Source organism: Desmodus rotundus, chromosome 4 (assembly GCF_022682495.2).
Source record: "Desmodus rotundus isolate HL8 chromosome 4, HLdesRot8A.1, whole genome shotgun sequence".
Taxonomy (NCBI): Eukaryota; Metazoa; Chordata; class Mammalia; order Chiroptera; family Phyllostomidae; genus Desmodus; species Desmodus rotundus.
Window position 1 is genome coordinate 22,768,805 of NC_071390.1, and position 23,529 is coordinate 22,792,333.

The 23,529-nt window shown below is 46.2% G+C and overlaps 1 protein-coding gene across 1 annotated transcript in view; it reads right to left on the bottom strand.

Annotated features, from left to right (window-relative positions):
- The window catches only part of ABCC2 (ATP binding cassette subfamily C member 2), a 59,726-nt gene that overhangs the window by 20,302 nt on the left and 15,895 nt on the right, over positions 1-23,529 (bottom strand). Inside the window, exons 5-19 of the mRNA XM_024555413.4 lie at positions 23,334-23,441; positions 22,831-22,886; positions 21,145-21,379; positions 20,513-20,676; positions 19,535-19,712; positions 16,326-16,580; positions 15,187-15,252; positions 12,367-12,504; positions 11,692-11,838; positions 9,976-10,060; positions 9,198-9,264; positions 7,583-7,709; positions 5,597-5,773; positions 3,980-4,147; positions 976-1,156 (exon numbers count right to left, since the gene is read on the bottom strand). Coding sequence (XP_024411181.2) covers positions 976-1,156; positions 3,980-4,147; positions 5,597-5,773; positions 7,583-7,709; positions 9,198-9,264; positions 9,976-10,060; positions 11,692-11,838; positions 12,367-12,504; positions 15,187-15,252; positions 16,326-16,580; positions 19,535-19,712; positions 20,513-20,676; positions 21,145-21,379; positions 22,831-22,886; positions 23,334-23,441 — 2,152 coding nt within the window. The remainder of the gene's footprint in view (positions 1-975; positions 1,157-3,979; positions 4,148-5,596; positions 5,774-7,582; positions 7,710-9,197; positions 9,265-9,975; positions 10,061-11,691; positions 11,839-12,366; positions 12,505-15,186; positions 15,253-16,325; positions 16,581-19,534; positions 19,713-20,512; positions 20,677-21,144; positions 21,380-22,830; positions 22,887-23,333; positions 23,442-23,529) is intronic.

Here is a 23,529-nt window from a genome sequence, read left to right on the forward strand (position 1 = left end):
AGACACTAAACAGGTGGAACAACACAACAAACCCTGGCAGAAGAGAGAGAAATCTTATTTCCAGAGTGTTATGTTATTTTAAATGATCAGTTTTCAACAAAAAGTTATGGACATACAAAGAAGCAGGAAATTATGGGACCATATACAGGGAAAAAGCAGTTCACAGAAACTGTGCCCGAGGGAGCACAGACACTGAACTTACCGAAAAAAGTCTTTAAATTAGCTATTATAAATGTATTCAAAGAACAAAGGAAAATCATGTCTAAAGAGCTACTGGAAAGTATGAAAATAAGTTCTCACCAAGCAGAGAACATCAATAAAGAAACAGAAATTATTTAAAGAGAAGAAAATAGAAATTCTAGAGTTGAAAATTATAAAAACTAAATAAAAAGTTTACTAGAAAAGCTCAACAGCAGATTTGCTAAAGAGTTTAGGCATGTGACTTGATCCAATCAACCATCTTAACAAAGCACCACCAGCTCGGACTGTAGGGGACAGAGACCAGGAGAACTGAAGGGACACTCCCAGAATTCTGGGATTCTACAGGAAGAAAATGGGTCAAGAGAGCTATCCAGCCGTGAACATGTGTTATCCTTCAAGAGAAGGGGAAAAAGTCTCTGAAGGCAGTTCAGGGGTTGGCTGCTTCTCAGCTCCAGCGATCGGGACCCAAGGCTGGAGGGAAGGGCTACTCACACCAAACCTCCAGTCAGACCCTTTGAAAGAGGGCCCTGTGATCATGTGGCAAAGACCAGATGAGCAGGATGAGCCTCCAGTTTCACTCAGGCATAGAGTTTCTATGTCTGCATTTCTTTACAGAGACACAAAACACAGAAAGAGCAGATTTTGGATCTCTGGGTAATTCACACTCCAGTCTAGTTCGCTGGATACTGAGCGGTCCAGGAGGCAGATGTCTGTTTACCATGCTCATTCCTTGCCTTATCCACATTCTATCCCGTTCCAATCATCCTTACATACCTGCGGCTTCTCCTTCAGGCCCCGTCTCTTTTTTAAATGTCTTCAGATTTTTAGCAAACAACCCCTTCTTGGCCAGCAGGGCGCTGTAGGACCCCTTCTCTGAGATGGTGCCATTCTCCAGAACCACAATCTCATCCACTTGGGGAAGAAAGTGAATGCTATGTGTAACCAAGAGTCGAGTCTGTAAAAATAACAGTAAGTTGTGCTGAGAACCCTGTGTCCACCACCTTCCTGGTCCTACTCTGAAGAAGGAAGAACAGATGCCTCAATTCACTGTGGGGCTTTGCTTCAACATGTGGCCCTGACCTCCTGGCCTCTTTTACTTCCTCTTTAATTCCTAGCACTTCATCTTAAAACCTGACCCATGTGTAAGATGAGATTATTGTCATTGCGCATGTACTCAAAGTTATTTTTTATAGTGACAATGAGGTGTGCCCTACACACATTCTCTTCCAGCTTCTTGCGTAGCCAGGAGTTGGGCTTAGGAATGCCACTTGACATAACGAACTAAATGACTAGCTAACTAACTGCCCCTTTCATTAACCAGCTAACAGTCTGAGCCAACAAGAACTACCCAGATTCTTTCAGCATATTAGTGACATCGTAGGACAAGAGACTTTGTCTTTGGCCCAGGCCTTTCCTGGCGTGGGATACCACATTCCTTGTATTCCTGTCTATTGATCAACCATATTGACTACTGAAACAGGGACTCCACTCAAAGAAAAACAAGCACTCATGGATCAGCAATGAGGTTCAGATAGGAGCCATTGGACTGAGAAGGGTTTCTGAAGAGATAACCCAAGTCCACTGCCTCCGTCTACTCCACACACCCACAGGCACTAGGTCCCTCGTATTGGGAAGACCCAGGAGATGCTCCTTCTTCAAGTGTCAGCTCAAAGCCAACTCTTCTGGGATACATGCTTGAGTCCCCAGGCAAAACTTGGGTATTCCCCTAATGTTTCCATTGTAGTGTATGTAGAATGCCATTAAAATAATTCTTATATTATTATATTGTGTTTGTTTCTCTGTATGTCTTCTCGTTAGATTGTAAGTTCTTTGAGTTCAGGGATCAGATATTTACCTATGCATGCCCAGTCTTTGAAACAAACCGAGTGGGTATTCAGTTCATTAATAAATGGAGCCAAGAGACCTTAAGGACCAAAGTCAGGAGCAGGAGTAGGAGGGAGAGTAAGTTCCTGCTGACTCACTGATGCAATAGGGAAGCAAAAGATCTCAGTAGAACAGCAGCCCAGTCAACCCTGCTGTCCTGACTGGCAACATTCAGGAAATCTTGAAGGGAACAGGCCAAATACAGATGGAAGCTTAGTGCTTGGTGCTGAGGGAGATGTTATTAGTGACAGCCGCCACTCAGTATTTGCTGCTGGTGAGGAGCATATTCAAGCCCTCGAGGGGCTCTGTCAGCCCCTCCCCCACTTGGTCCACTCTGTGAGGACAAGCGTGCTGACTTGTCAATGTTAAGAAAAGGCTGGTCCCCACCTACCGCCAGCTCCAATGACTTGTTCTGGCCACTTTGTGCTGTCTCACAGTGGCACTGTGAGAGTCAACTGACACAATGCAATCAAAGTGATTAGCACAGGCCTGGGATATAATAGTTACTAAAAAAAAAAAAGCCCTGGCTGGTGTGGCTCAGCATTGAGCACTGGTTTGTGCACCAGAGGGTTGCCAGTTTGATTCCCAGTCAGGGCACATGCCTGGGTTTGGGCCAGGTCACCAGATAGGGGTGTGTGAGAGGCAATCACACATTGTTGTTTCTCTCCCTCTCTTCCCCTCTGTCTAAAAATAAATAAACAAACAAACAAATAAAAATAATCTTTTTAAATGTTTTTTAAAAGTTACAAAAAAAATCAGCTTTCCATGTTCAGGTTGAGTCATCTTTTCAGGCATAGTGTTCCTACATCCTGCAAAGGTTCCAGGAAAGTGTCTTTTTAGAGCAGAGCTCTAATACCTGCAGGGTGACCTGAGTCCCGCCGCAAGGTGAGCTGTTGGGTCCTCTGGGGTGTCTTCTGACACCAACTCTCTGACTCTGCTGGGTGGTCAACAATTCAATTCATTTCTGACGCTAACTACCTAGAATGAGCACAAACGCCACAGTTGAAGAGCTCAGTCCACAGGATGCCCTGACTTCAGATGCTACTCACAAGGCTTGAGCCACCCATACTTCTGGCCAACTAGCTGTAAATCAGGGATCCCCAGCCCCCTCCCCCCCTCAGGTGATAATATGCTAGAATGGCCCAGAGATGTTAGAAAAACACTTTACTTATGTTTATCAGTTTATCATAAAGGATACTACTCAAGAACAGTGAAAAGGAAGAGGTGCACAGGGCAAGGTATGGGGGGCGCTGCACATTGGAACTTCCATGTTCTCACCAGGTACACCCCCTCCCAGCACCTTGAAGTGTTCACCAACCCAGAGCTCTCTGAACCTCCTTGTTAAAGAATTTTTATAGCCCAATCTCTAGCTCCTCCCCCCCTCCCCAGAGGTCATTTGGTGGGACTAAACTTCCAACCTTCCCATCACGTGGCTTTTCTGGTGAACAGCCTTGTCCTATCTGAGGGCTCCACCCTAAATGACTCCTGTGGTATGCAAAGGGCTCATTATGAATAATAAAAGACACTCCTAGTACCGCCCAGGAAACGCCAAGGGTTAGCAGTTCCGTGCCAGGAACTGGAGACAAAGACCACATATATTTCTTACTACACCACAGGTCTCAAAGTATTTTTTCTTATAATCAATCATCCTAACAGGCTCAATGGCCAAGCCACAGAGTAAGGCTAAAATTAGCCATGACCTCAACATGGGAGCCCTCACGGGGTCAGCTCCTGGAAGACCACCGTGTCACTGTCTCCACGGCAGCCCAGGGAGGCGGGTAAATAAGCAAATCTGCTTCAGGACAGCAGCTGTCCTAGCAGATGTGTGCGACCCCCCTCAGCCCCTCTCCCACACACATACCTCGTGTCTTTGTCACTTTAAATGGTTTCTTACCTTGCCTTTCAATAGGCCATTGGGGCCCAAGACCTTATCAAAAATGTGTTTTCCCACATGAGCATCCACAGCCGACAGGGGGTCATCCAGAATGTAGATGTCTGAATTTTGGTAGGTCGCTCTTGCCAGGCTGATCCGCTGCTTCTGACCCCCACTGAGATTTATACCCTGAGGGAGAAAATCATTTCTACTAAGCACCACACCATAGCCCTGCCTTCACAGAGGCGACTGAGGAAGGGTAAGAAAGAAATTTGCCTCAATAAGGTATCAAGGGCTTACAAATCTTACAAGTTCCTTTATACAAATAAATAACTTTGATTCAACTAAATCACTTTAGGCCCAATAATTAAAGGTAGGCCCACCATACCATTTTCTACTATGCCATTTACTTATTTTTGTTGCTTCCTGTCCCATGAGAATGTAGCACTGTACCAGGCAGACTTTTCTCTGCTTCATTCATGGATGTAACTCCAGCACTTAAAATCGTCCCTGGCACATAGGTCCTCAGTAAATGTTTGTGGAATTGAGGAACAAAATCACTCTAGAGCTGTATCTTCACAAGTCTTCTTACATTTCAAGATCGCTGTCCCCAAAGACTGCTGTACGTAGTTTTCGTAATGGGGACAATTAAAGAGAAAACCACAGGCCCAAAATGGTGTCACTTGTGCTAAAGCCCAGGATACCAAACCCAGATGTAATACTTGAGCTAATTTCTGTGCCAAACTCTCCCAGGAACATAGTCTTAGTCCACCAATGTGAAATTTTCCGGGTGAGACGGATGAGGCTGTCTGTCAGGCGGGCCTCCTCCGTCCTTCCCCCACCAGACCCCAGAAAGAAGAGGCAATCTGCATGACAAAACCCTCCCCTGGTCTCCTTCTCTCAAAACAGAGACAAAAACACAGATGCCCAGGTGCCCCCCAAAGTAATTTCTTTTTTCCCCTAATACCTTCCTTTCCCCACCCTTCTTCTCTATTTCTGTACAAACTGGAGCGCCCTTGGCGTTGTCAGATGGGATGCTGCCCCATTCACAAGTCACTTAATAAAGCCAATCAGATGTACAACTTCACTTGGTTGAATTTTGTTTTTTAACAGGAGGGAGGGTGAAAACAACCTAAACATGTGATAGTCAGGGGTTTCTAAACAAATTATGCCAAACTCATGTAATTGGTATGATCTACAGTAGTCTTTAAAAATCCATTTTTAAGGAGGCATTTAATAACATGAGGAGATAACTCACACTCAATATCTAACTGTTCAAAGAAGATTATGAGCACCCCTCTCTGACTCTCAGGAACACACAGAGAGAAGAACAGCGAGGCTCTGGTCCCTCTGCTGTCCCTCCGCCGTGGCATCAACCTTGGGCCCGTCCTGGTTACTTAGCCTCCCGGGTCCTCACCTCATCATCTTTCCTTTAGATTACATCACCCCTGTATTTGCTTCCAGGTGCAAAATTTTAAATTTCTGAGTTATTTGTATATGAGATTGTGCAAACTCCTGTTTTCTGGTATTGGATCCAAATATGACTATCAGAATCGGTTAACTATTTTATTCCCACGTACTTCTTCACCATCTTCACTTTTTTCTTTGCTATTTTTCACCCTTCGAGGTTCTAAGTACCTTCTCTCCAATCTCAGCCAGGTCTCCTCCAGGCAGCACTTCCAAGTCTTGGAGGAGGGCGCAGGCCTCTAGAACTTGCTGGTATCTCTTTTCATCTAACTCTGATCCAAAAAGGATGTTGTCCTTTATGGTGCCGTTCTGGATCCAGGACTGCTGGGGGACGTAGGCTATAGTGCCCTACAGGGGAAAGAATCAGATCACACGACAGCTGCACCTCCAGAAATGCAGGGTTGAAGGAGGAGGTGGCAGGAGCTGGAAGGATCAAGTGAAACTTAGATTTGAAGAAATGTATGTCAGGTTGACTGGACATCTGATATTTATAAATGTGCTTGTATTTACTGCACCAACCAGGGAGAAAGAATGCAACGTCCTACTCGTCATGTAAAGTCCCGTTTGTTTGACACTCACCTTCTAGCCCAGATCCTGAAAACTGGAGGATGGATGCACGTGCTGTTGCCAGAATAGGGTTCTAGTCGGACCCCAGGGAGTTTACCAGGACCGACAGAAGGCTAACGCGACAGGGGGATGGCACAGGGGACATGAGGAAGCAAGAACCAAGAGGTTGGAAACAGGGGCAGGCTGACACATGAAACAGATCGCTCAAGAAAGAGGAGCCTGACAGATGCCTGTGTTTGAGGAAAAACTCAGTTATGGGGTAGCAAGAAAAAGCTTCCTAAAAGGAGTGAAGAGACAGAGTTAAATCTGTAGATTCTGCATAGGTGCAGAGACCAGACTGTATCCATGGTGGTTGCCAGAGAGGAGGGGTGTCAGGGGGCTGGCTGAAAAGGTGAAGGGACTAAGAAGTACACGTTGGTAGTCACGAATAGTCACGGGGATGTGAAGTACAGCACAGGGAGTATAGTCAGTAATATTGTAATAACTGTGTACGGTACCAGGTAGGTGCTTAAAATATTCGGGGACCACTTTATAAAGTATATGGCTGTCTAGCCACTCTGCTGTACACCTGAAACTAACACAAAATGATATTGATTGTAAACTGTAATTGGAAAAAGTCTGTAGAGTCTGCTCTGCTACACTGCATGTTGATTTAATGCAAATTACCTCATTAGTGATTGGTAAATCAGGGAATAACGTCAGTATGAAGTAGAAGTTCTTACAAGTGATCCACGCACATCCATGAAAAGCAGTCAGGGGTGAGCTTTCTCATAATTAAAAGGAGGCTTAGCAATATACGAAGATCTTAAGGAAAACAGCTAAAAATCTATACACGTGCCTCTTTTTGGTGTAATGGCTGGTTAATGGCTGGTTAAATGATTCAAAGTACCTATAGTTTCCCCTAAACGCAGCTCTCTGGGGAAGCCGAGAGTGCTGAGGAAGATGCCGTGAGGACGTTTTCTCTCTGTTCACAACAGAATCGATAAAGATGTCTACACTTTACATCGAAGTTTGTATTGGAAGCAAGTGCCCCCAAAAGAGGGGGCGGGAGGCTCAGGACTAATCGGGACGCTGGGTACAATTGCCAGGGGTGATCTTACAACACCACTGTTTTTATTGTTATTGTTTATGGAGCGGGGGGGTTGGTACCCTGGTTACAAAGTTATATAAGTTTATAATCTGTTCCAACTCTTCTCCCAGGTCTGGTTATTTTTATTGCGTAGTGTGTGGAATGTGAAGTTTTCAGAAACACATATGTCGGAACAGCAGACTTTGCCTCTGCTCCGAAGGAAGACATCTCTATTCAACAGTTTCCAAACTCTGGTGTGCATATGGGAATCACCTGGGTAGCTCGTTAAAAATGCAGATGCGTAGAATCCACCCCTTGAGTCTGATTATATATGTGAGGTGGGGCAAAGAATCTGCAGGTCACAAGTCTACCAGACGTCTGCAAGACCTTTCACCCACACAGCAACACGACAGCAGTTGACGGTCAGATTCTGGTCCCCAGCGCGTCCTGCCACATGAAGGGGCAGCCTGGAGTGGCCCGCACGCGAGTGTCAGGGCCTTCTCCTTGACATTCCCTCTCACCTTGATGGTGATGTGCCCGTGCACATTTTCCATTTCTCCCAGCATGGCTGACATCAAGGAGGATTTCCCAGAGCCCACCGTGCCCACCACGGCCACCAGTTGGCCCGGCATAATGTCCAGGTTCACGCTGAAAGAGAGCAGTGTATTAGAAGGAGAGGAGGGGACTTATTCAAGAGGCGTTCGAGCCACTTCTCAGACTCTCTGGGAAGTCTGGTGTGTGGAGATTATCTCTCAAGACTGGAAAATTTGCCTTGGATATACAAGACTCCAAAGTGCTTCTTTAATGATTTGTTCTTAAGCTCTCAGAACCCACTGACCCTAATACAAATACAAACTTGGGGCTTGAATACAAAGTGACCCTAAAGCATTCATGGCATCTATAAGTTGTTTGTTCCAAACTTGGGTTTCCACTGGACAAATTCTCCTAGAACCGACATGGTACTATTGAACAAGAGCTTGGAGACCTGAGTTCAAGTCCCAACTTTGTCACTACTGAGCTGTGTGATCTTGAAATGTCTCGCCCTCTCGACTCCTATCTCTGAACTAATGGTCTTGGACTAGAATAATGTTTCCCAAACTTGCTCTTCAACGAGACCAGCCACTCAACGGAATACTCGCTGCAAGCACAGAGTCCTGCCTCCTCCCCTGGAGATTTATTTGACTGTGTTTGGCTGGGAAAGGTCTGCACTGGGCCCAACTCCTGGAACCTCTGTGTGTCAGCCCTATTGTTGGAGTTCCTGGGATATTAGGAACCCCAGGAACTTGCTCATAGTCTTTCTGAACCTGCCCATTGAGCTGAACTTATATTAGCAGAGGGGGAGCTGCACCCAGTCTTCTCTCTGCAAAGACAGGCTTTCAGGTTGGGAGGCCTCAGAGGAGGAGGTTCTGGCCTGACACATCTTGGGGCAAGCTCCAGAGTCCATGTTCAAGGCCGTAGAAATAGCAGAGAAGGGCGGAAAGGCCTGGCTGTAGCAGGGAGGTGATAAGGTGTGCTCGGCTGTAAAGAAGAAAGGTCTGGTGTGGTGTGAGCGTGCTTTGCTCAGTGGATGAGCTGGATTTCTGTTACACTTCATGCAACACCGTGGCAAGAAGGGCTTGGCTTGGGCAGAGGAGGCGGCCTCCAGGGTGGAAGGGAGGGGTGGGTTATTTAGATGTAAAACTCCAGACCCGAAATTGAATCTTATGGAGGCAGCTCCCATTGCCCACTTCGGGGAAGAAGTTCCAATGTTCTTAATTACATTCTTAAATGAATGAATGAAATTAAACCGAGTTTAGGTTCTTGTATGTATCCTCCACCATACCTGGACACCCAGACCACCTGCCTGCTGTGCACTACCACCAGGCACAATCTGGAGAACAAGTGTCTTTATGGGTTCTTAGCTGGACACATGCGGTCCCCCAGTAGGAAAGCAGGGTGGCAGATGCATTTAGGAGCAAAGAGGCTCGGGATCTCCACTGTCAGCTCCTCCCTGCAGCGGCTGAGCCTGCACTGGTGTCTGACTGGAGGTTGTACACACAGCTCGTCTCCCCATGTGTTCGATCACATGGAATTTTTCAATCACAGGACAGGCAAGGAGAATCCTACAAACAGCAGGATGGAAAGGAGGCAACTCACTCTCTAATTGTGGCTTCCAAATCCTGGTCCCAGGTGAAGGAGGCCTCGGAAAACTGCACAACTTTGTCTGTTGAGAAGAAAACCCCTCCTTAGTCAGACGTAGGTCCCCACCTGCCTGCCTGCCTGCCCTTTCTCAGCCCTCACCTGTCCCTGTCTGCTTCCTCCAGCACACCCCGAGATCACCTCTGTCAAGTGCTGGCTCCCACGCTAGTGAAAGCTCCTGGGGGAAACCAGGCGTTGCCTGTGCACAAAGTCCTTTTTGGCTCAGGAGTCCAAGGCCTGTGATGAGCCTAGATTTCAGACCTACAGACCCTCTGGGTACACTCCCAGGCCCTGTTGCTTAGTCTCCGGGTACAAGTTCCACCTGCATGTATACACCCAGTGACTCCTTAGCCTGGATTCCAGACCCACGGCTCACCCCGGCTGTGGAGGCCCCCCAACCCTCGAACCTCCACAACCTGCATTTTCCTTCACTCCAGCCTGATTTCCCAGCTCCATAGGCTCAGCTCCATCCTGACTTCTGCTCTCTAGATCCTTTGCAGAATTCCCTGCTTATCCTCAGAACAACTGACTTAGCTTTGTTTAGCAATGTGGCCAAGCACTCTGTTCCAAGTGAAAACATAATTTCAGTAAAAATAGTATGCTTCTATGCAAATGCATGTTCAAGATAAGACCCCTCACTCTCCCTTTCAATCGATTTGCTGCTGCCGAGCCCCCGGATTTCAAAGTTCTGGTGCCAGCACTGTAAGTTGAGGAAACAACTTCCAAATTCATTTACCAAAATTGCATTCACTTCGAATGGCGGATGTGTCCAAGTCATCCCCTCCCAAGTACTTCTCCAGCCGCTCTGTGGAAACAGTGGCCTAGAGAAGAACACAGAGGATCTCGAGAATAAAAATCCAATGACACAAGCAGGGAGAAGATTTTGACTTTGTCTTCAGCCTTGGATGTGGAGGGAGATCATCAATCTGCCAGACTTCTCACATGTAATTTGCCACTTGCTGCTGGAACCTCCTGAGCCCCATTACAGACTCAGCCCCACCTCAGCCCTGGGGGCCAGCCCACCCCTGTGCACAGGGGCAAATGAAAATGCTCTGTTTCAACCCTTCAGAAAACTGGTGGGAGGGAGAGAGGGAGGGTAACTCTCCTGCTCTCTCCCTAATCTTTGTACCTAGTTCTAGAAACTGTTGCCTTTCTCCGAGACAAAACACTAACTTCTGTCTGGTCTGGCAACTACACTCCTGGCATGCTCTCCTTTAACTGAGTCCATGCCTTGATGACCTGTTCGGCGTCCTAAGTGAGCCCCTACTGGATTCTGTAGGGGAACTGGCCGTGGCACACTGGGACACAGGCCACATAGGTCAAGCTTAAATCGCAGCTGATCCACATGTTGGCAGAACACCCTGTGGTCCCCCTGGAACATGAGAACTTGGGAAGATTTCCAGGGGCTTCTCCCTGACGTTTCTCACTTGCTTCCCTGTCCCCCAGGGAGGCGGCCGTGAGCTGGTTTCCCACCACCATCTGGGCTCTGATGAAGCCTGAGGACTTCTGCCTTGCCCTCTCCTGAGCAGACAACCACAGACTCTAAACCTGCTCGGCTGCTGCCGGCACCAGCTCCTCGGAAACAGAGTGCCCCACTGCCCCGTGGCATCGTCCTCTGGCCCATTTTGTTTCAGGGTCATCTTGTGGGACAGGGACTATAGGGAGCGGGCACTTCTGCTGATCTTGCTCCTACTGTCTATGCAATAAACTGAATCCCTTAAAAGAGCATGTTGTTCCTTTATCGGCCACACCTGTCAGCTTTTATTAACACCTCCCCCCACCCCAGGACAGGGAGGCCTTCTCCTAAACCCCAGCCCTTCCTATGGCCTGAGATGTCTGCAGTCAGCCACCTCCAAGATGGCTGTAGGTCACCACACTCCACCACCCTGGCTGCCTCACAAGTCTGCTGCCTCCCCTGTGGTCTTCCCCCAGAGGTCTGGTCCCTCTCCATGACTGGGCTCAGTTTGCAGGACCTAGATGCCCCCTCGGGCCCACCCAAGGCCTCCTGAGCCCCAAACTCACTTTCTGACAGCTCGAGGCTCCCAAACTGCCTTTGGTTTTACCACCTCATGGCTTCATGCAGAGAGAGGCTCTTTTCTCCCCCTGCATTCCATAGTTCCCTGATGCTGGATAAATACCTCGGGAGCCTTGGGAAAATATGGGGAAAACAAGGCCAGGGAACGGGCTTAGAAATGTTCCAGGTACCAGGGTGAATCACAAATGCTTTCACAAACATTTCTTCCCTGTGAGGTAGATGAGAATCCCTAATTTACAGTTAGATACATGGGCTCAGGGAGCTTGTGATTTTACTAAGATTGAACCATTCTCCAGAGACCAAACAAATCTCTCTAGTTGGAAGTTCACCAGCAGAAGCTAGACACGAGATGTGATAGGCCAGTCACTTTAGAGTCCAAGGCTTTTAGGCCAGTTAGCAGTGAAAGTTCCTACCTACCTGGAGCATGGAGGAGATGACCATGGGGAGCATGCTCATGGGAAAGCGCAGGATATTGAAGAGGGTGATGGAGGTGAAGGCCTTTTGAGCATCCAAAATATTATTGCTATCCACCAGGACGTAGACTGAAAATGTGATGACAGACACCTGAAAAAACAAGGTCATGAACCATTTATTCCTAAAAGGGCTCAAGCATTTTTGTGCTAAGTCCCAGGAACACAATAGTTGAAGGAATCATAAGGAATATCTCAACCTTCCCACATTACAGATGAGAACACTGAGCCCAGAAGTGGAGGAAATATCTGGCCTGTGTCATAAAGTCACTGAATGGCATTGCTGGGACAAGAGCTTGGGTCTCCTAGCTCTCATATCGGTGTCTCTTCCACTATCGACGCCCATGGCCTCCCCAAGAAGACAAGAGGCCCCCCTTTGCCAACCATTCCTGGATACCACATTCATGCTGAACACCCTGGTAACTTGGTCTGGGCTCCCTGACCGCTGAATTGTACACGAGGGGGAAACTAGAATCGGCACGAGGCAGTGAGGGCGGTGTTGGGGGTGGGGGAGGGCAGAGTTCCCTGGATTTCTGGACCAGGCCTAAAGGTTCTGGGCAGTCTGTCTAGGACAGACCTTCTTCTTCAGGAAGCGGACCCAGCCCACTGACGTGTCACTCACCAGGACCGGAATTAAGTATAAGATAAACATCATCATGGTTTGCATCTGCCCGAAGTGGAGCAGGTTCTTGAGCTCTTTCTTCCGAATGTCATAGACTTGGTTTCTGAATGAAGGTTCCCAGGCAAAATATTTCAGGATCTGATAGGATAGAAAAGAGCACAGCCCACAGTGTTGCCCTCAGAAGACACCAGGTGTGTCCCATCTGCCCAGGTTTTGGGATATGGTCCCCAAAATTTGGGGAGGTGAGAAATCCAGGTTATCAAGTATGATTACAGAAAGGTAGCTTGTATTTGTTGACCAGTTACTATGTACAAACATTTTTTAAATATTTTATTCATTTATTTTAGACAGAGGGGAAGGGAGGGAGAAAGAGAAAGATAGAAACATCAACATGTGGTTGATCCTCTTGTACGTCCCACTGGGGACCTGGCCTGCAACCCAGGCACCTGTCCTGACTGGGAATCAAACTAGCGACCCTTTGGTTTGCAGGCCGGTGCTCAATCCACTGTGCCACACCAGCCAGGGCTGTACAAACATTTTATAGACATTATTTTACTTAATTCTATAACAATCTAAGGGTGACCAACTCTTCCAGCCTTCCCGAGACTAAGGGCTGCCCAGGACACAGGGCTTTCAGTGAGGAACCTGTGAAATTCTGGGCAAAGTAGGGCGAGCTAGTCTTCTTTCGTAGAATTATTGTATTCATCTTAATGATAAGGAGATAGGCTGAGAGAGGCTAAGTAACTTGTCCCAAGTCACAAGCTAGCTGGTAATAGAGCTGAGACTCAAAACCAGGTCTATTCACTTGGCCACATGAGCAGGAAGGCACATCAGAGCTCCATGTGGAGAAACACGAGGGCATTAAAAAGGGCCTCCGTTTCATTCTCAGGAACTTGGTGGTGATGTAAAATCCATGAATTCAAACAACACATGCGTTAAAAAAGATCTCATTGGTCACCTTTGGAGGATGGAATGGAGAAGGATGGAAAGCTGGTAAGCAGAGAAAAGAAGAAAGCATTTATCCTTCCTATCCCGTAAAAATCTTATAATCAGCTAGTTGAATAAGATAATTCTTCTTTACAGAATTCCAGCTAATCAATGTCAAAGGAATAATAGAATTAAAATATTACCCTTTGAAACTGCTAATGAAATAATAGATTAACGGGCAATGGCAAGGACAGTGGCTTTGCAACCTCAGCTGCGTATTAGAACCACTCAGGGAGACTGTAAAATATAATGTGTGTGGGGCAATGTGGCTCAGCCCCCTCTCGGAAAATCCAGTGGGGAGCGAGGTTGGCGGGCAGGACCTACGTCCATGGATACGTTCTCCAGTGGGAAATCAGGCCTGCATTGTACCTTGACTGCTACGAGACTTGCTCTTGCTAAAACTCCCTCACCCTGAATTGAGGCAGCAAATGTTTACTAAGTATCTTCATCTTCCTAAAATCTGTGCTAAACCACCCAAGTATGGAGGGTGAGCAGTTTCCCCCTTGAGCGGAACATCCTTCTCTTTGAAGTAATTAGCAGTGTCCTGTCCTTTGTTGTCCTTAAAAGGTAATCACCTGTGGTGAACCTGTGCATGGTAAATGAGGACCATCCTCCATGTAATGTGCCCAGAGAAACAATAAAAGCTGTCCAGGCGGGGGTCAGGGGCCCTCTCTCTAACGTGGAGAGCTGCCACGCAGCCCCTTTTCCTCCACAGGATTTCTGTAGTCCGTGTGTATTTGCATATTGCAACCACGACAGATCCTGCCGGCCGGGATCTGCGTCAAATGTGTACCTGTACCTGGGGCTTACCCTAGAGAGTCCAATTTAAATGGTTTGAAGTCAGGCCCAAGCCTCAGTGGGCTTTACACACGTACCAAGGGATCAACACGTGCTGCCAGGGCCCCAGTCAGTGCTCTGGGTGCAAGGCTGGCGGGACATTTAACGTGGGAGGGATCTAGGCCGGCAGCGCCTGGACCCCGGCACGTTCGTCACCACCAATTTTGGAAGGACACAGTATGACCTGTAAGCATCCTTACCAACCCCCCGCCCCCAATCACACCTGAATCTCATCAAGTTTTAGCTCTAACTACCAATTTATAAGAAATACAGGGAACAAGGCAACTTGGTTTCTCCAATATGGCGCGGAGAAGGGGAGGCACAACTGTAGATTAAAAGCACTATCAACTAAATGCCGTGTGTGGATAGTCTTTGGATCCTAATTCAAACTAACCCGCTTTTTTTTTTAGAGAGATGTGTGAGGCAATTGGGGAAGTTTAGTGGTACCAAGAAATGACTTATATTTTTTAGGTGTGATAATGTTTAGGTGTTTAGGTGTGATAATATTGTGGTTATATTTAAAAACCAAGTCTTCCCTTTAGAAATATATTCAAAGTATTACTAATGAAATGACAAGACATTCCGAGGTTTGCTTTAAAAGTAACTTAGCAGGGAATGAAGTGGGAGCAGAGGGTGTAGATGAAACCAGTGAGGTCAGGCTGGTTGCAGGTGGAGCTGGGTGATGTCCATGGGGGTTGATTCCATCACTCTGTCTACTTCTGCGTGCATGAAGCATTTTATAAGGTAATGTAAAAAAACAAAACAAACCTTTTAGGGTAAATAAATAGAAATCGGGTTTGAAAAGAGGGTCTGAGAGGGGTAGGAGGAGGAGAAACAGGACTTGTGGGTAGATGAATTAGGAGTCACGTGACACCCCACAAGCCTAGAAGCAGGAGTCCACAATCTCTACCAGGGCTTGCTAAGGCCGAGACCCCACCCTGCCCCGAGCTGCTGTCGTGGTGCACAGAGGCGGGCCTCCTACAGTCGGCTTCTCACCTTGATCCCATTGAGAATCTCGTTCATTATCTTCAAACGCTGGTCTTTCCTCTTCATATTTTTTGCCTGCCAGAAAAAAGTAAAACAAAAACAAAACACACTTCCCTGTGAGAGGGTGCAGATTTGCTGCAGACGGTGGGTCTCCGTGGCACTTGTGGCTGTCACTTGGTAAGACCTTGAGGTGCCCAGTGATGGGATGTGTCTCTCCCGCTCTCCTCTTTGCCCACTCTGCCCCTGCCACACCCACCTCCTTTCTGATCCCGGAGCATGCCAAGTTCGTTTCTGCCCCCACAGCATTGGCCTGACTCTGCCCTCTTCCCAGGTTGTTTATCTCCAGGCTTGCTCCTTGGTGGTCAGGCTTGTGTTGTTCAGAGCTCAGCCATGTAGCCCCTCCTCACATGGGCCTTTCCTGGCCCTGTAATCTGAAACACCACCATTCACTTGCTATCTCATCACCCTGCTGAATTGCCTGCACAGAATTTACCACACCTTGATATTTCTTCTGTTTTTGTGTGTTTACGGCCCAAGGAGAATGTAAGCTCCCTTAGAACAAGAGCCTTGTCTAACTTGCTGCTGTGTTTCCAGAAAAGTAGGATGCACAATACATATTTTCAGAATAATTTGTAAATGAATGCAGACTGAATGAATGAATGAGTCTTGTACACCATTGAGTTCACCCATCCGGCCTGATTGCTGGCAGAGCCAAGGACCATCCACATGGAACCCTGCCACCTAGTGGTATCAAGGTTGATTGCTAGGGTTTAGGCTTAAAGTTTGAGTCACTGATGCGGCTGTTCTGTGTGGTTGGTTTGTATTGCTGTGATGAAGAAACAAGGCCAGCAATCACTATTCTAAGAAGGGCCCGTGGAGCAGGGTGGAAGAATTATGTTCATGGCCCCTGGGTAGCTCTTTTCTCTCCAGTCAAGCTCTCCCCTCTAACATGAATGAAGATACAGTATATAAACCCTGAAAATAGAGCATGAAAAGGGAAGACAGAGAAAGCCAAGTTCATTTGGGATGGTGGGAAGTCTTCCATCAGTCTAGCCTTGCCCATAATCCCACCAAGAGTTAGAATAAAACGAGCAACAATCTTTAGACTTTGAAGAAGGTGTGTACATCCCTAGGGTGCCTCTGTTTACCTGAATAGCCTTACTCTTGATGGCAATTATCCCATTAACTGGGATTAGAAGCAACATCACCCCAACACCTGCTAAGACTGAGGGTCCCAACTCGATCCATATGAAGTAGATGGATAAGGTAATCTGTAGAACATTTGACCACAGCAGGTGGATGAAGTTGGTCACGTCCATAAGCTTCTGGGCGTCCACAGACATCAGATTCACTGTTTCTCCAACGGTGTACTGCTTCTTTGCTCGGTTGGATATGCTCAGTGCCTAAAGACAAATATTGGGATTGGGACCCAGGGACCAGGCCAACGAGTCTTTACCACGTAAAAGGGGAAGCTCGGGGAGTGAGAACACAGCAGAAGCATGGGCTCCATTGGACACAACTTTTTCAAGGGGCTGTGCTTTCTTGCCTCCAAATTTTACCCAGTGTTCTCTCATTCTTGACTGTTCTTTCCTGCTATTCTTACCTTCTCCAACCCCACTCCTCCTCCCCCTACACACACTTCTTTGCTCAGAAAATTCTTATTTATTCTTTAGTGTCAGCTTAGATAGACGTATTCAGAGAAGACTTTCCTGACTTTCAAGCTTGGGTTGAGTACCCGTCCCGTGTACTCCCATAACATCCTGTGCTTACCTCTGTCGTTACATTCATCACACTGAGCTATAATTTTGTCATTTTTCTATTTCCCCACCAGATGTAAACTCTGTGAGGACCAGGGCTACCTCTTTGCATTTCACTACTCATAGCACACAGTATGGAGTCAAACATTGAAAAAGGGAACAAACAGGAGGGATGAAGGGGAGAAGCATGAATTGATTCTGGCCTTGAAGACTTCTGATATGGCAATGTTATTTGGAGCCATACTCTTATGAGGAGGTTGCAACCATTCCCAAGAAGGACAGAGACCTTAAAATGGAGAGAAAAGCTGCAGGGTTCACAGATGTGAACCAAAATGCCTTAGTGCCATAAATTTGCAGGCAACATGTAGATCTCTAAACCTTGTAGTATGGCCCTCCAGTTCTCCTGTTAAAGAGATCAGAAGACTGATACCCACAGGTCTATCACTAACAACAATACCTGGCACCAATGTACCAGCTAAGGGACGAGGGTTAGGGGCAGGGTTACTGAAATCGGCTTCCACTATGCTCACCAAGTCACAGTCTTCCTGGAGGAGGGAGAGCCTCCTTCTAATTCCCACAAAGATAGTGTATGGGCTACAAGTGCCCTAGATATTCACTTCAATGCTTCTCCTAGAAGTTCAATTGTCATCTTAATCCACCAATATATTCTTCTTTGGAACGTACCAGGATTCTTTGTTGTACAGTAGAAAGAGGGAAATTTCCTAAAATGTTAGGCTACCAAGGTTCTAGAGAAACCAGTCCACTTCTATGCTTCCCTTTTGGTATGGAAAATGAAAAAAAAAAAAAAAGGAAAATCTAATTTCCCCTCATGGTTATCGCTACACTTCCATTTTCCCAATAAATTTCAATGAAGTGGAAAAGTCATTGATTTAGTCCTAATAGCCTTTGTTCAGGGACAGGTCTTGGCTATGTGACTGTAGGCATTGAATTGCCCTGAGCCTTATTTCTCAGCAAAATAGGGATAATGCAATTATTTCATAAGGCTATGGATTGATAATGGATGTGAAAAATACTTCATAACATTTCATAAAGAAGCATTGTCTGAACATAGGAAATTAGTCAACTGAAAATTCTATTTTAGTAGCAACACTTATTTCTCTCATTAAAAGCTCTATTTTATAAATTTCTCATGAATTGTAACAGTTGTAAAACCTGGGATATATTAATAATGAAAATAGAGGGAATAAGGATGGGCCGGGTACGGGAGAGCAATGGGAGAAAATTGGGACAACTATAATAGAACAACAATTAAAAAAACTTCCTATGATTCCCAAATTAGAGAAAGTTTACCCTTGTGCTATCAATAGGAGAAGTTCTAACTAATAAAATGATTAAGAATGTGTTAAAAAATAGAGGGAATGAATCACTACAAATAGTAAAAAGTGTACATGCATGGACATGGCAGAGATAGCCTCGTTGGTAACCTCATATCTTGCCAACGAGCAGAAATTCAATAGCTTCAGAAGGAATAAGGGAATTAAAACATTAATTGGGGAGGAGGCAGACGCCAGGGTCTCTGGGAGGTCTCAGACCTCTGACCTAAAGACATCTAGGTAACCTGTCTGGGTCTCTTGAAGAATCAACATCTACTCAGGGAAGACAAAGGCCCATGAATGTTGTAGGAGAGAAGAGCAAAGGGGAAACCCAGGAACTGTCAGAGGGAGGTCATGGTGAAGGAGCTCTTTAGTGGCGGAGGAAAACCACGAAGAAAGGGCACCTGTTTAGTATTTTGACCTATAAAAAGTCCTGTCTCCTCAGGTGTAAAATTTCCCTGCAGGTTCCAGCCACCGATCGTAACTATTCTATTTTCATTTCTTTTGTAAAATTTATTTATTCTTTATTGAGATACAACAACTCCATTTCTTAAAGAACAAAACAAGACTTTCCCTTGGTATCTAGGATATAAGAAAAACACAGTTGCTCTGAGAAAGTTAAATGTTAAAAGCAACACATCAGAGGGAAGATGGCCCAACCATCTTAAGGAGATGAAAAAACCCCCAAGTCTGCAGAGCCAGGAAGGCAGACTGAATGTATTTACAAAGAAAAAAAAGAAGAAGAAGAAGAATCAGGCAGTGGAGAGGTTGGCCAGCCACTAAAGATTTAGCAAAAAGAAGTCACTAAGAAGAAGTGGGTCTGGGGCGATGGAGCTGGGGCCACAAAGCAAATAGTCTTCGGCAAAATTCTAATTTCATATGGACGCACCAGACCTCATGAATGCTGCTTCACGTCGTGTGGGACTTAAATGTTGGGGTTTAAGAGTCTGCGCTTGGCCAGCTTCTTTTCTGACAGAAGGACAGATAAGAAAGCCTTTAAGGCTGAAAGATGGATGCTCGGCAGAGAGCAGCTGGCCAGTTTTTCCCTGGAACGTATCCCTCTCCCCGCAACACACCCACCTATGTCTATATACACATCTTTCATATTTTACTTTGCAAAGAAACATCTAAAGAAAGTTGAATGGTTAGTCAAAGTCAAGTGTTAACGTCAGTTATCATTTTCATCAAACTTTCCTCAGGCTTGGACTGAATGCTCAGGCTTGCGAAGGGGGCTTTCTTTGGTGATGCCTGACATAGTTCACTTACTTTTTTATACACAGAAGCCATGACGGTTGTCCGTACTTTTACGCCCAACATGAAGCAAAGTTGAAAGTAATACTGAAGGCACAAAGACTGGATGAGGGCCACGATGAAGAAGAGGATCGAATACAGGTATCCAGTCCACATATAGCTGTCCTCATCATTTGCGAAGGAGATCAGCAATCTGCCAGAGCAAAACCGAGTAAGTGACAGCCACCAAGCCTCCGAGGGCTCACACTCCTCGTGCGCAGCCAGCTAGTCTACCCTACCCTGTGCGTAACAAAGTGACCGAATTGTCAGTGCTCTCGGGGGACTGAGTGCCACGGTCGTGCCAGCCGTCTTGCTCTGGTGAGAAGACCAGCAGGAAGTGCTCAAGGCTGATGACCTATGTTTGTGAAGCGGGATCGTGAGTGATCTGCAGAGCTGCCACTGCAACGCTTTGTCCCTGGAAAAAGAGGCTCTATGGGACAAGCTGGTTAATTCCTAGACAATGCAGGCCTAGAAAGGAATGAGGACGTGTATCCAGAATGAGTTAGAAGGGCTCCCCCTGGAGGACAGTTCATGCCAGAAGTGCAGGCAGATGTCTTGTCATGGCTACCCTGAACCCACTGTGCAAGGCTGTGCTGTGGAGCAAGGAGGGTACAGACACGAGGCACAAGGCTCTCCTGGGGTTTACTGCCCACCTCTTGGGCATGGCTCAGCCCACAATGGTTTTGTTTAACAAGAAAGAGTTCCTAACACGTATCTGGTGTTCTATGCAGTCAGGGGTGGGGGCAAATGAGGAAAAGAGGATGGCTGAAGAACAACACATCATCTTATATTTTGAAAGCTGCCTTGCACTCTTCACACACACTACACCGTAAGGTGGATGAAAACTGTGAGCATTGAAAAAACGAAAATTTAATGAGAAGCTCCTTCCCGCAGACGCGGGGCAGAAAGGAGAGTGGCAGAGGAGGCCCCGAGACGGCCCAGGCGCAGACTCACTTCAGCAGCTGAGGATTCAGAAACATAAGCAGGTCATGCACCACCTTCAGCAGGAACGACTTCAGGATGATGCTGTAGAACGTCTTGAAGAGGGCCTTGACCAGCCAGGACTTAGGGAAGTCTTCTGTGGTCCCAGACTTCTTTTTCTTCTTTTCAGCTTCTTCCTAAGTATAAAACCAACAGTGCAGTGTCCACAGAGCTGTGGAGGGTAAGACTTTGTCCTGTGCTGTTAAGCCCCTGAGCCCTGCTGCCTCCTTTGTGCAGGCTTTGGTGACATGCGGTGGCACTCAGTAGATATTTTCGATGAACAAGTAAATGACTTAACTGCTAATGCTACACCCACCAAGGTGCAAGTTCTAGTAATGCTAAGGCATAATTTTATTTTATTTTTCTATTTTAAAGCCATTTTGTTATAGAAGATTTCAAATATACCCCCAAAGGAGAGCAAATGGTACACTCCACCCCCATGTACCCGTCACTAAGGCATTAGTATTTCGAATACTAACAATAATATAAACTACACTGCAAAGTATAAAGTGATGTAAAAACGTGAGGACAGAGTCACCATGACCCTGATGTCCTCTTGCCTGAGTCATACAGTACACTCGCACAGACCCTCGAGGGAGAGTTACCAGGACAAGGACATCTTGGCTTTGACTCTGGCTCTTGCTTAGGTCATGCAGCCTGGTCCCAGAGTCCCTCTGGGTGTTCTTCTGCCGCCGTTTCTGCAGTGCTTGCCTGGCCTTCAGCAGCTCTCTTGCCATGTGTGTTTCAAATTTGTTGACTAACGTCTTGGTTTTACTCTGTTCGTTGACATCGCAGATATCTTCAAGTGTCAGAGGTCGCTTGTAGCCTTTCAGAACAATGCTAGAATAAGAGGGACCCGGAGGTTGAAGCCCTGCAGGCTGGGTCAGAGGCTGTCTCCTGGATGCCTCTGTCAAACCCCACTGCCTACTTCTGGGATGGAGGGACAGGAGAATGAGACTTCCCCCTTGCTCACTCCCCTACCTCCTGACCCTTTGATCTTGACAGAAGAGTGGGGAGAGCAGGAAGGGATCTGGTGGGGGGAACAGAGGTGGTAGAAGACAAGAAAAAAGAAGGGGAGGGGCACTACAGAATTAAGAGCCAAAAAAGCATCATCTCCCCCTCCCCCTGCTCCTTCCTTTTCAAACACTAGCTGCCTCTGCTATTCTGGCAACTCCCTGGGGGCCTTCACAATGCCCTTAAGGAACTGAGCCCACCTGGAAGCCACCTCCATATTGTCTTTCTAGATCAGAGCTTCTCAACCTAGGATTTGGAAAAATGTATGGAAAAATAAATCAAGTCTTTATTTTTAATGGCTTCTAACTGATATTTAGCTTTTCCTAATAATAGGAGCAAAGGCAACCAACCAGAGTTGTCAAAGGGACTACCTGTGCCTTTGTCTCTGGGAGAAATCACAGATGTTTTCAAGGCCCATTTACACTCATCACTACTTTGAAGTTATGGTCATTATTAGACCCATCACTGGATCTTTTTATTTAGTGCATTCATAAAGAAGCACTTGTATTACTACACTACACATTTGGTTTTAAAAAAAAAAATTAGCCCTGGCTGGTGTGGCTCAGTGGGTTGAGTCCTGGCCTGTGAACCAAAGGGTTGCTGGTTCGATTCCCAGTCAGGGCACATGCCTGGGTTGTGGGCCAGGTCCCCAGTAGGGGGCATGCAAGAGGCAACCACACATTGATGTTTCTCTCCCTCTCTTTCTCCCTCCCTTCCCTATCTCTAAAAATAAATAAATATTTTTTTAAAAAGAACCTTGTGTTGACTTTTAAAAATAAATAAATAAATGAAAATCAAAAATATTTAGGTAACTATAGTTCGATATATTTGTTTTCCTTTATAATCCTATGCCTTTTATTTTATGCATTGAAAACAGTATCTAAGAAGGGATTCGTGGACATTACCAGACAAAAGATTTTGTGGAACCACAAAGGACAAGACTGCCTGTTCTATGATCAACTAATTCATCCCTTACCCTCCAAATCTCTGTCACACCGCCTGTCCCCATGGCTCCCTGTTCCTGTTCTACTACCTCCTTTTTTTACAGTCCTTCCTTTCCTCCAGGGAACCCCTCAGGCTACCAAGAGCAAATCTCCCTCCATCTTCCCCTCAGTGTCCCAGTCTGCCCAATGAAGAGACTGAACTAACATTCTCTGACTCTAAGTAGAGGAGAAATGGAGGCCACAGGAGGCATTTTGAAAAATTAAGATTTCCATTACTTTCAGAAGACTGAGGGGGTGGGAATAGAGACAACCCAATTTCCAGGCATTTCTTACCTGTCATACCAACTAAAGGTGATGCTACTCAGAAATGAAGCCGTGAATGATGGATTCTGCAAAACACACACACAGAAATCAGAAAATAAATCAGTTGGAACCAGGAACTTCACGGGACTCTAAAATCAGAAACTGGTGTAACGTTGTGCTAGAAACCGCATATGCTACTAAAGCAGGCTGGTCAATATATATTTATCTGGAGACGCTAAGTTCACCAGCTGAATGATAATCAGACCTTCTGGCATAGATATATGAATTAATTATCTATGTTAATGATTGGTGGGTTAATGTCAAAGTCAGTATTTCCATATTCTCATCACTTTCTGTTTCCTTATGTCATAAAATGGTCTATATTATTGTATTCCAGTCTCAGGGACCTCCATGAGACCTAGACATCTCAGGGGACCCATATGACACCTAGACACCTAGATTTTGACACCTTACATTTGTCAAGGTGCCATCCAATGCAATAATCTATGAGGTGGGTCTATTTTGAGTCTCACCTCTGATGAGCCATCTCTTTCTGAAAATGCTGAAAGGATCAGGATGAGGATCTGGAATGCATAGCTGATGAAGAACAGGCAGGAGTAGGCTAGACTAGAAGTGTCGCCCTATGGCAAAACAAAAAACAAAAGAAAGAGAAAATGAGCCTTTTATCCAAATTAAGGCTAAACAGCCCACATAGGTCAATATTTGTGA